General features: G+C 36.4%; 1 protein-coding gene across 17 annotated transcripts in view; it reads right to left on the bottom strand.

The window, feature by feature from the left end:
* Positions 1-632: 632 nt before the first annotated feature.
* Positions 633-13,763, bottom strand: part of LOC138736501 (neuronal calcium sensor 1) — an 80,166-nt gene continuing 67,035 nt past the window's right edge. For 4 of the 17 annotated variants that reach the window (XM_069886163.1, XM_069886155.1, XM_069886214.1 and 1 more), the window contains 3 exons: positions 10,414-10,491; positions 9,961-10,084; positions 633-8,682 (listed from right to left, as the gene is read on the bottom strand). In XM_069886163.1, coding sequence (XP_069742264.1) covers positions 9,986-10,084; positions 10,414-10,491 — 177 coding nt within the window. In that variant the 3' untranslated portion in view covers positions 633-8,682; positions 9,961-9,985. The remainder of the gene's footprint in view (positions 8,683-9,960; positions 10,085-10,413; positions 10,492-13,763) is intronic. The other 13 variants (XR_011340355.1, XR_011340367.1, XR_011340365.1 and 10 more) reach the window with 13 other exon arrangements.

The raw sequence follows: 13,763 nt of genomic DNA on the forward strand, positions 1-13,763 counted from the left end.
CTCTGAGCTGGTATAATCTGGAGCAAACCTTGGCACTAAAATAATCTCAAGAATATTTTGCTCTCAGTCCAAGTCCCATCTATTTATTCATTCCACATTCAGTGACTCATAAGGCTTAAAGTCCAATATTCCCTTGATGTTAACATTCAAATCCTTCCACTGGTCCATCCCTACCCCTGTAAATCTCCTTCAAGCTGATTATAGACCAAGAACTTCAAATTTTCTAACTCTGAGTTCGCATGGATCTTTGTAGTTTTATTCCACTATTAATGATTGTTCTAAAAACTAGAATTTTCAGCCTAACCTGGATAGAGGGCATCTATTTGAGTGTACGTTGACACCATAAAGACTCCTCCATGTCAAATGGCTCTTCTTCAACATTTTACCAAATTAAAGGGAATATTAAATGCAAGCTCTCACTTATTGAGTGCCCCTGCCAGAAAATGTCAGTGAGCAGATAAATAGATCCCAGCAGCAGTATTTACTCTGCTGCCCTTGTAGCTGAAAATAGACTGTAATGTGAGAACTTCCAATAACTTGTGCATACTTGAACACTTGTCTCAAGCATTCACAACTGAAGAATTGTAAGGTTGGAAAGGAAAACATCAAGAATAAAACTTTCAAATACTTCATTCACATTACACCGTCAAGATTTTATTGACCTTATTTGCTCAAATATTGCTGTATAATCAGTGCTTCACATATCACATGCAATACATTGCTCACACAAGTCCAAAGCTAATAACATCCAAGACATAATTGGGACATGCAATCAAACCAGACAACTGGAGCTGTGCAACATTAATTGAGATGGGTTCCAGGCTGCTTTTGTTTCTGGCATCAGAGCCTCCATGAAAGTAGCAAAGAATGCAGGGTATAGATGTTTCTCTACAACCATACAAATGCAAATTCATTTAAAAAAATTAACAAATTTTAATAAGTTAGATGACACTTTTCCTGAAAATATTAATTCCTAACAAGGCTATACAAGCACCAACAGTCCTCAGTGACTTTACTCAATGAGAATCAGTGGACTGTTCAAATACAGACAAGTAGAAACTAGGCATTGATGCCAATTGAAGCAACCCAACTTCTGGTCCTCATGCCTGTCAAATGAGTTCAGACCAGGAAGTAAATCAGGAAGCTTTCCTGAACTATTTAATTCTGTGCTTGAAAATACATTTACCCAATGAGATATGAAAATACACACACAATGAAATAGCAAACATGCTGGAATAAAAAAATCAGCACGTTAGACAACATCTGTGAAGAGAGAAAAGAGTGGTCATGTTACATGTCGCTACGCCCTTCATCAGCAGTGGGAAGTGAGAATTAGAAATTATGGCATGAGAGGACTCGTCAAGAGATAAGAGTGAGACCAAGGTTGTTGAGCTGAACTTATTTATGAAGCGACTTGGTTGATGGATTAATGAGGAAAGTTAAAGAGAGAGAAAACACAGGGGGATGTAAACACTATGAAATGCAGATGAGAGCCATTACTTGGGGCTGAAATTAAAAGCACGATGCTCAGCAAATCAAACAGTGTCTGCAGAAAACAGAACATTGCAGATGCGATATTTTCAAAATTAATGAATTTGATGTTGAAATCTGAACACTGCACACAAAAGAGTTGCCTTTTTTCAAGACCATGCAAGCTTGAAGAACAACATCCAATACTGCCCCTGTGCAGCTGGCAATCTTCGGGTCTTAATATCAAATGGAATCGCTTCAGATTACTTATTTTCCCCACATTTAACAGAACTAGCCAGTTCTGCCATCTGTAATCGCTCTGTTTCCTCTCTTCACATGACACTGCCTGAATTGCTTTTTCACAGCTTTTACATTCCCATTTTCTTTCTCAACAATCATCCATACTGCTCCATGAACAGATGAATAACATTGGCATACATAACCTCACCCTATCAGGACTATGGCCTTTATTTGATCCTTCCTCTCCCCTCTGTAATTTTCTCCCTTTCCCAGTTCTGATACAAGATTTTTGATTTGAAATGTTTCTTTCACCACAACTGCTGCCTGACCAGTTGTGTGCTTGCAGCAATTTTTATTTCAGATTTCCAGCATCTGCATTGTTGATTTTCATCAATATTTAATGCACTTCAATTTAATAGGCTTCAATTCACTCTGTCATATAATCCTAAATACATTCAACCAGGTATAGTAATATCAGATATGAATGTAGGATTAACAATCAAGCTCAGGCCAAACATCAGCAGAATAAATGTTTTACCCAGTTTCAGAAGATCAGGTAATGCAATGCAGTTAACATTTTAAGGTCATCAGATTTTTAAAATACGCACAAATATCTTTAGGCTAAGACATACCTGGCAAATCAAAAGCTTGAACTGTAAAAAGGTTGACAATTTCGCAAATATCCAGCAACAAATTACCAATGTATTGTTGTTGTGTATTATGTTTGATAAACTACTTGTCGCAAAACTATCAATGGCCAGGGGCCTACAATTAATTTTCTACCAGAGACTGAACTTCAACATTTCAAATCAAATCATGCCAAATTATCATAATTTTAAAGATACCTTGTAAGGTTATATCAAATGTCTCAGATAATAAAGCAAAACTGTTAATTTGCAGGTATGGTGGGCATCGTACACACAAAAATGATAATGATAATAAACAAAATATTCCAATAGTGCAAAGGAGATACAAGGAAGAACAATTGCCATTACACATTTACCCTGCTATAATTCAATACAGTACTTGTGGCTGCTATGCAGAATTCAGTGACCACAAAATAAAAGGTAGTACAAGAGCATTGGAAGTAACTGATGATTTTTCATACCAATGGTCCCTAAAAAACATCAGTTGAGAATTTCCGAGCCCCAAAACAGAACATTAAACCCTCAGTCTCTTTCTCGGACTTTATATCTCCGACGACACAGGACCTTACTCTCATCTAATCAGAGCCACTCATTCTCCAAATAAAGGTCAGTATTGGACTGCTGTCTCAACTTGAATTAGCAGTCCCAAATAGTGATTGCTGCGCTGACCTAAAATCCCCTGGTTCCAAGACTTAATTAAAACCTTAAAAGAAAAGTGTGAAAGACTAAATATGTTCATTCTTATGTTATATAGTTTGTGCTTGAAATACATGCTACCACAATACAACTGGATATTAGGAGTGAGCTTAGTATTTTTTTTTTTAAAGATCATATTTCTTGTCAGAGTACATACATGACATCACATACAACCCCAGATGGAAACTCAACCTGGCTTTGTGGAATATGTGAAAATGAATCATATATTTTAGAAACACAGATTCATCATCCAAAACTTGAAGTTATCAATCTCAAGTTTTGTGAAATCAGAACGAGGTTAAATGTTGGCTCTTTCACTAGAATACTCCCAGAGACAAGTCACCTGCTTTATGCCAATATAATTCTCCTTGAAAACCATCACTCTGCACTTTTCACTTGACTCCCATGATTACATCCCATAGTGTTACGGTACTACAAGTCAAGGATTCATGCTTCTTGGGGACTTAATTCCATGCATATAACATTATAAGATAATCATTGGTCTGGTGCAATTAGCACGTCCCCTGATCAGTGTACATGTTAATATGCCACAGAATTTCAAGAGCATTTTATCTTATTTTGAAAGTTAATTTTTCAGTTTTGTATACATATACTGACAAGGCATTGCAGCAGGTATCCCAAGCCTGCTGTTCATTTCCTTTTGAATAAACTTTACCGTTGCATAAAACAGGTACATTTTGTGTTAACTAATAACAGTTATTATTATTATAGCCTGGATACTTTTCTACCTCATTCAGTCTGACTGGATCAAGAATTCAGGGATGGATTGTTGTACATTTCTTTCTAGTTAAAGTTCTAAGCAACAAGAATGGGAAAAAGCAAGATTCCTTTTGATTAAAACTAATGAACTGAGTAATAAAGTAAAATAAGGATCAAATTATTTGGGGAATTATTTCGGCTCTTCAGCAGGAGCCGACAGACCAAAGCCAAGTTAACCACTGTGAACATAAATTGATTAAATAATGAGTAGCCCACAAAGCAAAGCATTAAAGGGATGAACTTATCTACACTGCAATTATTGCATGCATTAATTTTTGAAATTGCATATACTCAGGCAGGATTGGTTTCAAAAATTAATATGAAAATGATGAACAGGCAATCAGGCTTAAATGCTGAGATTTAATTTCATATTAAAGGTTACATCCTTGTCTATTATGTTATTTCAATTAATTCATGTGCTGCAGGGAAGATAACAGTTTTGGCATTTTGCTGTGAATTAACACAATGCCCCATACAGTATCAAGCCTTTATCAATTTTACTTGGAAATGGAAAATCTAGAACTCATACCAAAGTTGCACAGTCAGGAGGCCATTCACCCACCATGTACATGTCACCCATCATGTAGCTATGCATACTAATCTCATTCCACTGTGGATTGGAGCTTGTGGTCAACCTCAGGAACATTATAATATTGGGCCAAAGTGCCAAGTGAAATGTTACAATAATACAATCAAAATTAACAAGTGCAAGAATTCATCATTAGGAGATTCTGTAAATGGCCACTTTGTAAATGGCTGACTGATGCCAGCTTTGGCTTTGAGATGGAGACATTTGAATTCCTGAACATCTGCCAGGTTCATGGCTTTCCTAAAATTATGGGTGTTCTCACCCACCTGGACGCCTTCAAAAACAAGAAGCAATTAAAGAAGACAAAGAAAAGATTGAGGTATCGGTTCTGGACTGAGGTCTACCAGGTATGAGCCTGCAAGAAAAGATGGGTAGCTGTACCATGGGGATCAGAAAGACCATGAGAGATTAGTCAGGAAGGTTCAGTTGCTCAGTATTCATGGTGAGGTAGTATACAATGGTTGTGGATCATTGCCTCTCTGTTTGGATGCTGTGACTAGTGGAATGCCTCAGAGATCTATGTTGGGTCTATTGTCGTTTGTCATCTATAAATCAATGATCTGGATGATTATATGGTAAATTGGATCAGCAAGTTTGCCAATGACACAAACATTGGAGGCTTTCAAAGTTTGCAGAGGGATCTGGGCAGCTGGAAAAATGGGCTACAAAATGGCAGATGGAATCTAATGCAGTCAAGTGTGAGGTATGGGAGGACAATTCAAGATAGGACATACTCAGTAAATGGTAAGGCATTAAGGAGAGTGGCAGATGAGGAATCTGGGAATACAGATAAATAATTCCTTGAAAGTGACATCACAGGTAGATAGAGATTTGATAAAAGTATACAAAAGTATGATGTGCATAGACAGAGTAAATTTAAGCATGCTTTTTCCACTGAGGTGAGGAGAGATGAAAAATAAAGGACATGGGTGAAGAGTGAAAGGGGAAAAGTTTAAAGGGAACATTAGGGGATCTTCTTCATGCACTGAGTGGTGGATGCCGGGAATGCACAAGGTCTGTGTGCAGTCAGTGTGTCAAGGCAGAATTATAGTTTGGCATAGACTAGAAGGGTGAAGGGGCTGTTTCTGTGCTGTAGTGTTTTATGTAGCCATCATGATAGGATAGCGGCCTTGCAATATTTAACAAAAATCCATCATTTCTTTGCTGGTTATTGAAGATGTCACATCAAGATGGTTAACCCAAAAAATTTTTTGGAAAATATATACACATGAAAAAAAATTTCTCAAAATCAGAAAAATGCAAGTGGAAATTTTCAGTACTCAGAGCTCCTTAAATATCCAAGACCATACAATCTCAACTAACCAGGGAATTTGCCTCAAGTATGGAAGATGTTTTGGTGTGCTGGGATAAGTGGGACTCAATAGTCAAATAGGAACAACAGGTTGGATAGTGTGGGTGTAGGATACTGAAAGCAGTTCATGGAATACAAGTTATTCATCCTGATACTTCCTATAATCTTGCATTTTCACTGTTTTGAATAATAAAATTGCAGAACTGCTCTAAATGCAATTTCTAGTGCTGCAACCCAAAAATCCTCATTACTACATGATATTTTAAAACATTTTTTAGGAGGCCAGAACACAAACCTCATTTGCTCCTTGTCTGTTCCTAATGGTATAACGATGAGAGTTTATTGTCACATACACAAAGTACAATGTATAGTTGCACTGATATTATTATTTGCTGCATCCAAACAGGCATTCATTCCACAACATGCCAAGGTAGAAAACCTTTCTGTCCTTCCTAGGTTTCCAACTTTAGATAAACTCATGGCTTTCTAATGTAAACTATGTTGAATCAAAATACCCTTTAATCTTTTGTAAATTAAAATGTTCAATAAAAATAAAACACACCCATCTTACTTGATGACATGAATTTTTTTTAACATTTTTGAAGAGACCAGACAGATCTTTAAGACTACAAACCTCATATGCTCCTTGGCTTTCTTAATGGTATGACTGAAGCCTGTGAGAAGTTTATTAGCCAATCAGATTGACATGGAGATATAACTGGTCATCATGGATGAATTCAGACATAAATCACACTGTTTTCAAAGATTATAGAATGAATACATGAACCTCAGAATGAGAGTGGCCTTTGCCATTTCTAAATGTTCCTGTTTACCCAGATCAAAATGTATCAAGAACAGAATTGAATGCTGGCCGGGACTGATAGTGTTTTTGTACTGCTTCAGGACAATGTTCCAATATTTCCTCATCATTAAAGTGTGTTGTCATTTAAAGGAGATACGAGAGTCATTAAAAAAATAGCCTCATCTCAACAAACCAAAATCAAGCCCAGAAGACAACCAGGTCAGAAACATTCATTCCTTTATGTTTTATGCCTGAAAATGGGTTGTGTTTCTTCACCTGCAACCAAACAAGCTCCAAACATGCAATGATTGTTAAATATACTCAGCAGTTACAAATAGCAGAAGATTGATATGAACACTCAGACAAAGAAGAATAAATCTGAGATATAAACATGAGGAGTGAGACAAAAAAAACATCGAAAAATACATTTGTGATTTGGCAGGGAGAGAAAAATAGAGAAAGAATAATACATGTATTATACATTATATATTATAGGTTATACATTCTGAAATGTCTCTACTGGACCTTCCAAAACAAATTATGCAAGATGTGAATAATTTTATAATTGAATTTATCCACACTGTTGGAATATGCAATGTGTTAAGTGAGCAATGTGCACTATAGCATACAATCAAGCTATACAATATTAAGCAAAACAATTTAAATATATTAAAGATATATTCTCCATTGTAACTTACAAAATATATCATGCAATAGTTATCACTTCTATCTTTTAATTTAAAATCAAATATTAAATATAATAAAATATGTTAAAATTATTTTTTTTAAATCCAAAACAAATAGGGGTTACCTTAAATGTATCTATTCAGAGTAAAAAGCAAAGATCTGAGGGGATACAACTGGAATGTCAGTGTTCTGTGCATATTAAGTTCATCCAATCACCCAATTGCAATACAAATAGACATTAGAGTTTTTATTTCATTTTTCTTAGTTGACCTTTTCTTAGAAACAACACGTCAAGGAAAAAAACTTCCTTACTATCCAAACCATAGTTACTAATGAAATATCCATCACTTCACAACTGGGGAGAGAAATTGTTTTCTTTAAATACAAGAAAGAACACCTGTTGTGCAATATGCAAAATGACTAGATGGTCAAGGGTTAAAGTAGCTGTGGGTATAAATATGAAGTCCCGTGGCTTTCGTGAGTTACGCTGTGAACATAACATTCAATTACCAAACCAATATAAATTCTAGTACATGGTGACGTGCTATTCAAACCTCAATTCACAAGAAGGATTATGATGTGTGGCTTTAATATTAACCATGAGTATTTGATTTCAGTCTACGCATCTATTGACCAGAGGAAAAATAAAATATTACACCACTGAGATCTAAAACAGAATATTAGGTAAAGCAGCAGGGACACTTATCAAGGGATCAAGATCAGACAACAGATTCAACTTTAATCCTTGTGAACAAAGACAGTCTTTTTCTCAGGTTTTTGCCCTGTAATACATTCCATTCTTATTTTAGACACACTCTGACAGAACATCAAATTAAGAAACTAATGGAATTTTGAAATAATTGCTTAGAGTTTGGGCTAATTACAATAAAACCATACAAGTCTAATTTAACACGACAGATATAATGATGGCTTTGAAAGATTGTCCACTTTGCTTAAAACAAATGATCAACCAGATTACAATGCAATGTCACAATTAAATAAACAGTGCACATGATTTAAAAAAAAACATTTTCACTTAAAGCACAAAACACTCACAAAACCCTCACTTTGCTGCTAATATTTTCAGACAAGACATGACCTGCAATTTCTTTTGCTTGTTCATTTTAAACACTAAAGTGGTCAGGATAGCCAAACAAAAAACTCACAGCTAGAGCATTTTAAATGTCAAATATTGTAAAAACAAAGGCAAATAATCATGCTCTTTTTGATCAAGTCTTTCCAAAAAAACTGAGGCATTTGACTACCACAGAGTTCAAGTTTAAAAAAACGTTTTGGGTTCTGAAGCTGAGATTGGCAAATGGAAACAAGCAAAACAACTCAGCTTGCACATACTCGTGCACTCCTGTTCACATCTGGGTGAAGGAGAGCGACTGCTGGACCATCGAGCTTCTGCACAGAACCATTCAAATGGCATTAAAATGGTTCAATCCTTGGTCATCTGGAAAGGATATAATAGTCAAGAGTCATTAACGACCTCTACCAGTTTCTTGCAGAATTAAAAGGGGGTCATCTTATATTTGTTCCCCAATGTATATAACATCTGATTGTTTACTTATCTCCAGATCAATTCCCACTTTTCACTCAGTGAATTGATATTGCAAGGTTACCGTCAGCTTCTGAATTATAGAAGGTTACAAGGGAAAATCAGTGAAGAATTTGGTTTCTGACTGTTATCCAGTGACCTCTGCTGGTAAGAAACACTGGAACCATCTAAAAAAAATAACCCTTCTGACCCAACTTTCCAACATTCATTGTCTACCTTAGGAATCTGGGCATTTAACATAAAATTTACCAAAAAATTTTGTCCACCAAATTAGCAGACATCCAAAAAGTGGAATCATGCTCTTCAACAGTTAACAATGAAAAAAAATTGTCAGATGCTTGAGTCAGTAATATTCAAAGTATAAAAGTGGAAAGTGTGCTATTGATTTTTGACCCACTAGGTCCTTTCAAACTGCCATGAAAAATGGGGTTAACCTGGCAACTTGCATGGTTAGTGACCCAAGTACATGGCGATTTGAAGGGTCCAACCAGGTCAGAACCCATCAGGTCCCTGATCTACCTCGGTGGGGGGGGGGTCGAGTGATGGCCAGTACTTCCAGTGAATACGTGGCGCATCACTCACCACATCATTGCGGGGGCTGCATTTTGAAAGGTGCATCCTGCACCCATGACCCAGTAATTGCACCCAGGTCCCAGGAGGGCTACCTGGGTGCTGCAATTTGAAAGCACCTACTGACAAACAATATATATAAAGTTTTGAAATATACAGGAGGGAGTATAACTATATTAAAACCACTGTTATCTGGAATTCAAGCAGCCAGCAAAAAAAATCATTGAAAATAAATAGGTAAAGTTTAAAATTCGCATGCCTCACCAATAGTTCAGAAACCATGCAGCAGGCAAATCTCAAGCAACCAGAAAATACACTCATTAGTCATTTACTAATCCCCATAGGAGCCAGATACCAAGGGTTTTACTGTGTTTTAATGAAAGCTTTTTAATCATTGCTCTGTTCAAAGCAAAGGAGCTCCAACTACAGCTATTTGAGAATGTTAACACAGCAAAGTTAGTACAGTACAATCTTAAAATAGTAGTTTCTATATAATATTTATAATACATTTAATTACACTGTATTTTGTGCAGGTAGGCAACAAGAGTACCAGAAATTTGAAGAACTGTCTTAAAAACAAAAGCTGTTGTGATCACAACTCACCATGGCACAAGGGAGGTTACAGGGACTATACTAGGCCATCGTATAGAGAAAGCGCTTGGACAATAGATGGATCAGCTTTTGATCCCTCTTGAAACTCCTGCAGTGTTAACTTCCCATCATCATTCTGTAACATAGATATTCAAATTTGGCAATCACAATAATGGAAATACAACATTTAAGTTTTGGCAGTCAACTGATAAATTAAGGGTAAGACCACGTTCAGTTACCCAAAGAATAATTTCCAACTATACCATCAGGGTTGTAATTTGTAGTACATCTTACAGGATGGAACCCATTCAATCGTTATTCCACCCAATTGAATGAGGATTGCATGAGTTCTGTAGCATTGACAGTCCACTCCATTGAATTAAAAATGCTAAGATCTAACAATTATCCTCCAAGATTAAATTTATTTTAAATTCAGTTATGATTTAACTCATAAAAATTCATTACCTTGTCCATCATCGCAAAAATTCTATCCACCCGTTTCTCTGGTGTGTTCTCCTCTTCAGGCAATTCCACAGTATTACCCTTAGAACCCAAAAATTATACATCAAAAATTAATAAAACCAAGACATTTAATGATAGACCAGTTATAATTCTATAATATCTAGGCAACGTACAATCTGACTGGAGAAATCAAGCTCCTGCCCATCACCACCACACAAAGATAAACAGTTAACATTACAAATCTGGGATCCTTTGTTAAAGATGGGAAAGAGAGCTATAAATTAGTTTACAGCAGGAGAGGAGGTTGGAAGGGATGTATAGAATAAGAATGTCTCCAATCAGAGAACCCAAAATGACTCATTAGTACAGTTACCAGCACATTAAGCTTCTTGTTTTGTGTAATATGTTGTTAATGATAACTTGGTGGCAACTACCACTCTCCATCAAAAGGCCCTTTTCCACGCTACAGCAGGAAGTGCAACATCTGTCCTTTTATCTCCATTTCCACTATCCAGAGATCCAAGCATACTTTCTAGATGAAGTAACAAATCACTTGCAGTTCCTACATCAAGTGCAGCACATTCCATGTTCACAATGTGGCTTCCTCTCTCTGAAGAAATATTGATTGGTTTGATCACTTTGTCCCAGTGCTTCCAGATGCTTGCCATTAATCATCCCACTTCCACTTTAATTTCTGTCTCTGACCTCCTGCTCAGTTACAAGACTCAATGCAAACTCATTTCCTCTAGGATATATCACAAGCTTCTGGAGCTGATATCAAATTCTTTAACATTTTGGAATATGCTCTTTCTTCCTGTCCATTTAAAACCATTTCTGCCCACCATCCTTTAATTTTTTTTCTTTTGTGTAGAGTGTTGTCTGTTGGGCATGTCCTAGTAACCCGAATCACATTAGCTGCTCAGTAAAAAGCCATTGTGGTTTACCAAATCCCATCTGCTACATAATTTCATTTCCTACTTATTTTCTCCACACTTCACTGTTACCTAGATTAACTTATTTTTTGCTCTCTCAGGTCTGATGAAGACCCCCTCCTCTGAAATGTTTTTCCAGAGATACTGCATGACATGAAAACTTTTCCTACATTTTGTTTTTACACCACATTGGCTCAGTGGTCTTTATCTTACTCGTACAAGTTTAGTCTTGCTGGAAATATCTTACCACCTTGTCACGTTGCACTGCAACCCCGAGACTGCTCATTTCATTCAGAATTTTACATTTAATAAGGTAAATCCCCCTGTGAAATCCAAATTTAAAGTATGTGTTATAAAGTGATTAACTTATCAATGTTATGGAGGACTGGCCATGCGAAGGACCTAGACAGATGTGTTTTGGTTGAGCTCTCCATGAAGAGTACTAAATAGATGGCCAAAACTTGAAAATCAAGATTTTCTTCATTAAAAATGGATAAAACTAGCATGAATAAGCCAAGGCAGCCGAGAACAAAGATTGAAGAAGCTCCTATTCAGCCGGGAACATTGGATAAAAGGGAGTGGTGCAAAAATGGCAACAGGTAAAACCGGGGAGTCAGGTCAAGAACTAAGTATCATCCTGGAAAAAAATGGAGAATTTGAGTAACCAATTCATAAATGTTGAAATGGTGATGAGATATGATGGAGAAAATTATTGAAATAAAAGAGATTGTTGAAGACCTGATGGAGAGAATGGGTCGAGTAGAGTTTGAACTGACAAAAATGCATGAAAAACTTGAGGCTTTAGAAAAAAAACCCAAAAAATGGACTGTTTGACAAAATTGACCACATGGAGAACTTTAGTCGACGGAAGGAAGGAAGGAAGAGACCCAGTGAACTTTTTCAAAAATGGATCCCCTAAGTGTTGGGAGAAGACAAATTGCATATCAAGAGAGCTCACCAAACACTTGGAGCTAGAAGAGCCGGTGATCAGAGACCAAGGCCAGTTTTGGTGAGACTCTTAAATTACCCAGAATGGGAGATAATTCTGGGAGCAGCATATGACTAAAAATAATGTCCCGCTCGAAGTTGATCATGAAAAGGTACTATTTTTTCAAGATTTTAACCTGACTGTGACTAAACAAAAATTTGAAGATGTGAAAAGACAACTGTGTTAAAAGTTTGAAATTCAGCACAACTCTGATTATCCAAAATGGTCAGGACTGGGCCTATTTTGTATAAATGTTTCTTCCCCGTAAAACTGGCAATTTAAAAAGAGCCAGTAGCAACAGCAAATCGCTTGTAACAGAATTTAAACAACAACAAAGGAAGCCTTTTTAAGAATTAAAATAATGTTAATTCTCACCAAAAAAAAACGCTGGCCACAACTGATCACCGACACTTTCCCACCGAGGTCAGGAGTTCGAGGACTGCTGCTGCCGGTGACACTGGGAGCCTGGTCCGCAGCTGCCGGCGGCGCCAGGAGCGTAACGTCTCCGGTCAGTTCAGCTCAAAAATATTTTCGATAAATGAGGATTTCTGATTTGCTTTGGATATCCTCATTTATCCAAATTTTTTTTAAAAATTCAGATAATTGAGGATTTCGGAGAATCTGATTTGGGATAATTGGAGTTGTACTGTACTCAATGGTATATCCTGCGACTTTGAGGGTCTTATGTAGCAGAAGGGAACCGACGATTTTTCAAGAACAAGAACGAGGTGGAAGACTTTTTACGAAGTATACAAGGAAAAAAGATCAAAGTTGCCGAAGGAAAAGATTATTAAAATATTTATAATGGAACTAAGTAAAAGTTGTATTTTTTTATTTTTTCAAAACTGTTTTGTATTTATTGTTTAAAAGTATATAGAAATGCTCAAGGAGAGCTCAGTAAAGGGGAAAACAATCTGGGAAAAGTGGTAGCAGAGTGGAAACTCCAGTCGAAGGGGGAGAATGGTGCCCGAAAAGGAATAGCAAAAAAATGGCACCAAAGGGAGGTGTTCTTCTTCCTTAAGAGATTTTGCAGGCTTTTTTCTCGCAGGCTTTCGGAGTTCTACAAATATGTCACCGTTGAGGCAAGGACATTGTGTGCTTTTCTTAAAGAAGGATCACTTTATGATTTAAAGAGTCAAAAAGATTTTATTGTTAAAAATATTGTTTTAAAGAAGATTATGGATAGAACATTACAATGTATTAGTGTTAATGGAATTAAGGGGTCAGTGAAGACAAAACACATTTTGGAAAACATAAAAAGACTATATCTGCTTTGAATTTTTTTTAGAAGAAATACATCTCACCAAATTGGAACATGCAAAATTAAAAAGAGGTTGGGTGGGACAAGTCATATTGTCCTCATTTGGATCAAAAGCAAGAGGTGCAGCAATTTTAATTAATAAAAATATACCAATAATAACAGAAAAGACTTT

This window comes from Narcine bancroftii, chromosome 1 (assembly GCF_036971445.1).
Source record: "Narcine bancroftii isolate sNarBan1 chromosome 1, sNarBan1.hap1, whole genome shotgun sequence".
Classification (NCBI taxonomy): Eukaryota; Metazoa; Chordata; class Chondrichthyes; order Torpediniformes; family Narcinidae; genus Narcine; species Narcine bancroftii.